The sequence below is a fragment of the Monodelphis domestica genome, chromosome 1, assembly GCF_027887165.1.
Source record: "Monodelphis domestica isolate mMonDom1 chromosome 1, mMonDom1.pri, whole genome shotgun sequence".
Taxonomy (NCBI): domain Eukaryota; kingdom Metazoa; phylum Chordata; class Mammalia; order Didelphimorphia; family Didelphidae; genus Monodelphis; species Monodelphis domestica.
Genome location: NC_077227.1, coordinates 245,206,037 through 245,212,283, shown reverse-complemented (window position 1 = coordinate 245,212,283; position 6,247 = coordinate 245,206,037). Strand labels below are relative to the sequence as shown.

General features: G+C 38.7%; 1 protein-coding gene across 1 annotated transcript; it reads left to right on the top strand.

Moving 5' to 3' along the window:
* The first annotated feature begins 2,279 nt into the window (after positions 1-2,279).
* On the top strand, positions 2,280-5,703 carry LOC130456306 (sorting nexin-6-like). Its single transcript, XM_056810600.1, has one exon. It carries the CDS (start codon positions 2,825-2,827, stop codon positions 3,704-3,706), a length of 882 nt encoding a protein of 293 aa, XP_056666578.1. The 5' UTR covers positions 2,280-2,824; the 3' UTR covers positions 3,707-5,703.
* The last annotated feature ends 544 nt before the right edge of the window (positions 5,704-6,247 follow it).

Genomic DNA, 6,247 nt, shown 5'->3' with positions numbered 1-6,247 from the left:
CAGACAAATACAAAATGTTGTGATTGTAATTACAAGAATTCATTGCAAGTACCCAATTTAGAAACTATGGAGAGATACATCCAAAAAAGGAGTGAAACCACATTATTCTCAAGTAGTCTCAGGTGCTGCCAAACAAAGTTGGTTATGAAGCCAGGCATATGGGGAAACATCAAAAAGGAAAAATGGGAAAGGGAATGGGAAAAATTAAAAGGAAGGAGATGGCATGAAAATATAACTTCGGGTTCCAACAGCATAAAGTAAAACTAAAGAGCAGATAGAAGAAGAAATCCAATTAGATAATGATGTAACAGAGATTAAAGAGAAAATTTTTGGAACAGTGGAATAAGCTACTAAGAAAGAGGAAGGAACAGAACTGGAAACAGTCTGTAATACACAAACTGTAAATGAATTAATTGAAGCAAATGACCTAACAACAGAAGGGTCCAATGGGGAGGAAAATGTAATAATAGAAAACATTCAAATTAGCAGACCTCCTAAAGACAATGACACTGAAAGTAGGGATGATATTACAAAAGAAAATACCAATGACATAATAGAAAAGTCAACAATAAATCCTTATGCAAAAGAATTCCAAACAATAGTAACTGCACAAGAAAAAGCAAACACAAACATTATTATGCCATCCTTAAGTCTCCATTATAATGCAATTCCTTTGCAAGCTGATGATGGATTGCAAAATGAGTGTTTAAAACAACAAAAGAAATCTATAGCTAAAGAAAAAAATTGGGATATGATAGCACATCCACAGGAAGGAACAAACACACAAGAACCACATTTATCAACACATAACACAGAGTTACAGCATTCTAATAGGCAAGAGCTTGCAAAATACTTGGGGAATATAGAAATCACCAAGCAAGAGTCAGTGCAAGACACAAATCACACAGAATCAGTATATTCAATAATGTTTGATTCAGAAAATGACCAAGAACCTTATCAAACTTTACAATCAAGATTACAAAGCTTTACAAGAGGGGGAGACAGATGATTTCATTAACAGTTCAAATCAAGAACAAACAATCTGGTCAGAAGAGTTAATTAAGGACATAAACTACATGATATCATTAGAAGAAATGCTGGCGGCATTGGGAGTCAAGAATTACCAAGAACAAGAACTTCCAGTCAAGATGGAGGCTTATAGAAAGCTAAAGTTCAGTTCTCTGGAAACCTTTCCCTACTGAACTCAAACTATATGATCCTAAGGCACCGAAATTCAAAAGGAACAACAGCATAGACCCTGGGAATCCTCCTCCTGGACCTGGACCTGGATGAAAAGATACAGCCCCCCCCCCCCAAAGCCAGAAACCGAGATCACTTGAACCTAAGGGGTAGGCAGAAGGAAGGTCCAAGGACCCACCCCTCCAACCCAGAACTCTGAGTTCAAGGCAGCAGAGGGAAACTCAGAGCCTCAGGGCCGACTATCCTGAAGGGCTCTACCTGAAAACAACCTGACTCAGATGAGGGGGCACCCAACACAGACAGCAGGGAAACAGAGAGAGATGGGGGGAGCTTGTAACCCCCTGGCTGGATCTTTCCATCCTAGTCTCATGGAAGGTCCCTGCTTAAGGGCATACTCAGTTCAAATCAAGGAAATCTAATCCTATCAGGAGCCCTCCAAGCTCCTGGAAGCCGCGGCCCCTCCGCCCTCAGAGTGCTGGGTCTTCTGGCCCGCTAAGGCACAGAAACAAACACCCCATGGAAAGGGCCAAGCCAGGCTCAAAGCTTGGAAGTAAGGCAACGGAGAAGCATCAGGAGGGAACCGAGGAGGGCAGTGACACGGAAACACCAGCAATTCCTGGCTTCCCCTGGAAGAGAGAACAACAACTGCATAGAATGGACAATCTGCCTAGGGCTAAAACCTCTGAACATCAGACAGAGATAAGAAAAGCTAGTCCTCCTCACTCAGAGAGAGATGGCAAACTACACAGGAACACAAAAGCCCCAAAATTCCAAGAAAAAACAAGAAGAAGAGGGCAACTTTGGACACATTTTATGGAGAAAAAATACAAAATACAGAGGAGATAGAAGAGAAAACACAAGTAAATGCTCCGAAACCTTCCAAAGGAAATGGAAACTCTACACAAACCCATGAAGAATTTGAATAGGAATGGATAAAAAAGATGGAAGCCTTCTGGGAAGAAAGGTGGGAAATAATGCAAAAGAAATTCACACATCTAGTTCTTCTTGGAGTGTCCAGCCGCGCGACTGGGGCTTTGGGGACGGCGGGGACTGCGGGCACAGCAGGCGGGGAAAGCGTTCTCTGTTCACGCTGAGGTCCCCTGGAGCCCGGAGTTCTCGCCCAGCCCAGGAAGCTAGTCCTTCTGCTTAGAGCAATAAATGTAGATCTTCAAAGTGATGCTGCCCTGCAAGTGGATATTTCTGATGCTCTTAGTGAGAGGGATAAAGTGAAATTCACTGTTCATACAAAGAGTTCATTACCAAATTTTAAACAAAATGAATTTTCTGTTGTTCGACAACATGAGGAGTTTATATGGCTTCATGATTCCTTTGTTGAAAATGAAGATTATGCAGGTTACATTCTTTATGAAATGAAACAACTTAAAACTGAGTAGCTACCCATTCCTGAATGACACCATTCCAGATCCCACCAGCACCACCAAGACCTGATTTCGATGCTTCAAGAGAAAAACTACAGAAACTTGGTGAAGGAGAAGGGTCAATGACTAAAGAAGAATTCACAAAGATGAAACAAGAACTAGAAGCGGGTTGGATAACACAGAAACCTTGGGTTTCTTCTACTGCCACCTCCATCCTCTGCATCCTTCTTTTTTGTCTTCACTGAATGACTACCCTCACAGAGATCAAACTTCTCCCAACATTGATCCTGCTGGTTTCCTGTGAGTATTTGGCAATATTCAAGAAGACAGTTGCAATGCATGAAGTCTTCTTGTGTCGTGTTGCAGCACATCCTATTTTGAGAAAAGATTTAAATTTTCATGTCTTCTTGGAATATAATCAAGATTTGAGTGTACGTGGAAAAAATAAGAAAGAGAAACTTGAAGATTTCTTTAAAAATATGGTTAAATCAGCAGATGGTGTCATTGTTTCAGGGGTAAAGGATGTAGATGATTTCTTTGAACATGAACGGACATTCCTTTTAGAATATCACAATCGCGTTAAAGATGCATCTGCTAAATCGGATAGAATGACAAGGTCCCATAAAAGTGCTGCAGATGATTACAATAGAATTGGATCTTCACTTTATGCATTAGGAACACAGGATTCTACAGAGATATGCAAATTTTTTCTTAAGGTTTCAGAATTATTTGATAAGACACGGAAGATAGAAGCACGAGTATCTGCTGATGAGGACCTCAAACTTTCTGACCTTTTAAAATACTACTTAAGAGAATCTCAAGCTGCTAAGGACCTCTTGTACAGAAGATCTAGGTCACTAGTAGATTATGAAAATGCTAATAAGGCATTGGATAAAGCAAGAGCGAAAAATAAAGATGTTCTACAGGCTGAAACCTCTCAGCAAGTGTGTTGTCAGAAATTTGAAAAGATATCAGAATCTGCAAAACAAGAACTTATTGACTTTAAGACAAGAAGAGTTGCAGCATTCAGAAAAAATTTAGTGGAACTGGCAGAACTGGAACTAAAACATGCAAAGAAAACAGGAATGGAAAACCAGCGATCCACTGACCCAAGTTCCCGCCAATAATAAGATCAAAACAATGACTTGAGCGGAATCTGATTCCTGAAGCCTACTTTCTTTCTTCAGCCAATCTTCTTCTTGAACTGACTTCCTTCTTGAAGGTCAACTCTTTCTTGAAGCCATCTTCCTTCTTGGAGTTGACTTCTCTAGCCCCAGAAATTCAGGGCCTTTTATATTGGCTTCTTGTCCCTTCCCCTTATCACAAGGGCCAATCATAGCTTCCAAATTGCCCAGCACTGCCCAGGGGGCATTGTCTGTGGGAACTACTTCTAACCTTCTGAAGAGGTGAATACTCATCAAAAGAAATGGATGAGACATTTATCCTTCCCGGGGCAACTTAAGAGGGTTAGTATGAACTCTGTGTGACACTGGGATGGGAGCCAGGTTAAAGTGATGTCAAGTGATGCAGCCAACAACACCAGCAGTAGACCTTGGAGATGGCTAAAACAGTTACAGCTTTGGGATCTCCCAATCTGTAGATGGTAATGGAATTGGACAACTGGTTTGTTTTCAGGAGACCTTGAAGTAATATTGGGCACAGAACTGGGAGCTTTTTGGCCCATATACAGTTATGAGTCAGTGTCAGGATGGAGAGGAGTGATTGTGAATGGTTACAAGGGAAAAGGGTCACAGTTCCATAGAAGAAAGGAACACTAGCTCTTATAAGTGCAGGATATTAAGGGTCTTGGTCACAATTCCTGGGCCCAAAGGAGTAGCACTAGCACTTGTGACTGCAGTGGGAAGCAAGGGGCCTTCCTGGATGAAGATCAGAGTACAGACCAAACCTCTTTCTGAATCACACCACTTTGGAAGCAATAAAAACTTGCAGACTCCCATAAATAACTGGAAACAGTAGCACACAAAAAGCTTGGGGCAATGCCTCTTCACCCTCAGGTGATTGATCAGAGCCCAACTTTAACTTAAAGTTGAAAGTCAAGAAATGGGCTGAGAAAAATGAACAGATAAAAAAAGAATTTGACTTAAAATCTACTGCAGTGGCAGAGAAAACCCATAACTCGGAACTCAGAAGAAAATAAGTGTGAAAACATCTACAAGCCGAGCCTCAAAGAAAAATTTCAGTTGGCCATAAAGCCCAACAAGGATTTCTGGAAGCATTAAAGAAAAGAACTGTAGGATAAAAAATGGCAAAAGAAATAAGATTGATGTAAGAAAATGATGAAAATTAATTAGCTTAGTAAGTCACACACAATTCTAAAGAGAACAATACCTTACAGGATTGACCAAGTGGTAAAAGAGACCCAAAAATTCACTAATGAAAAGAACTTCACAAAAAGAAAATTGGTCAAATGGAACAAAAATTAATTGAGATAAAATTTCTTAAAAATTAAAATTAGGCAAGAGAACATTAATGATGCTGAGACATTTAAGAAACGAAGTCAAGAAAGTGAAAAAAGATAGAAAAATGTGAATTATCAGAAAAACAGTTGATGTGGAAAATAAGTTCAGCAGACATAATTTTAAAATTATTAGAAAATCTGAAGACTGACCAAAAAAAGTGCAAACATCACATTTCAAGAAATTATGGAAACTGGCAGTGGTTTCTTAGAATCAGAGGATAAAATAGAAATGGAAAGAACTCACCCATCTCCTTTTCAAAGAGATCTCAAAAATTTGATGTCAAAATTCCAGAGCTCCCAGATCAAGGGAAAATAATCAAGATTTAGCACCTTCCACATTAAAGGAGTAAAGGGCTTAGAATATATTTTAGAAGGCAGAGTAGCTAGGATTATGACAAACTATAATGAACCTAATAAAATTGAGTATAATCCTTAAGTAGAAAAAATGGATATTTAGTGAAATGGAGAACTTTCAAATATTCCTGATGAAAAGGTAAGCTTATGTTTGGATGAGTTGAAATAAAGTGAGGAAGCAGGATGAATTGAGAGACAGAGGAAAGTAGGAAAAATGGGGCAATTTTTTTTTAACATAAAAGCTTTTATAGGGAGAGAGGGGATCTTGAATTTCACCCTTATTTGAATTGGTTCAAAGACTGAAGAACATATATATATATATATATATATATATATATATATATATATATATATCCTCAATTGGGTATAGAAATCTTAGGGGAAGGAGATAAAAGAAAGGGGTGGATGAATGGTAAAAGGGAGGGAAGATTTAAGAGAGGCAACAATAAGAACCAAAGCAGATTTTAGAGGAAGGATATAGGGTAAAGAGAGAGGATAAAAGAAAGCATGGAAGGAACTGCATAGTTAATAAATCATAGCTGTGAATGGGATGAACTTGTCCATAAAACAGATGACAAACAGAAACCAGAATTCAACAATATGTTGTTTAAAAGAGACACTTTACAGAGTTAAAGGACTGAAGCAGAGTGCTTCAACTAAAGTGAAGGAGGCAACGTTAACAGTCTGTAAGAATTTAAAATTTAGGTTTTATGCTAAATATGAGAATTCTAAAGTAATATTGTGGTCTCTGATTTAAAAATATTACAGCTTAAGTCAAAATGACTTAGCAGCTTTATTTACAAAAGAGGTGGAAAGAGTGAAAGTGGAAAAATGT

Bases quoted from the DNA above. Each gene is read 5' to 3' on its own strand.
- LOC130456306 (XM_056810600.1), top strand. From the start codon at position 2,825: ATGACTACCCTCACAGAGATCAAACTTCTCCCAACATTGATCCTGCTG.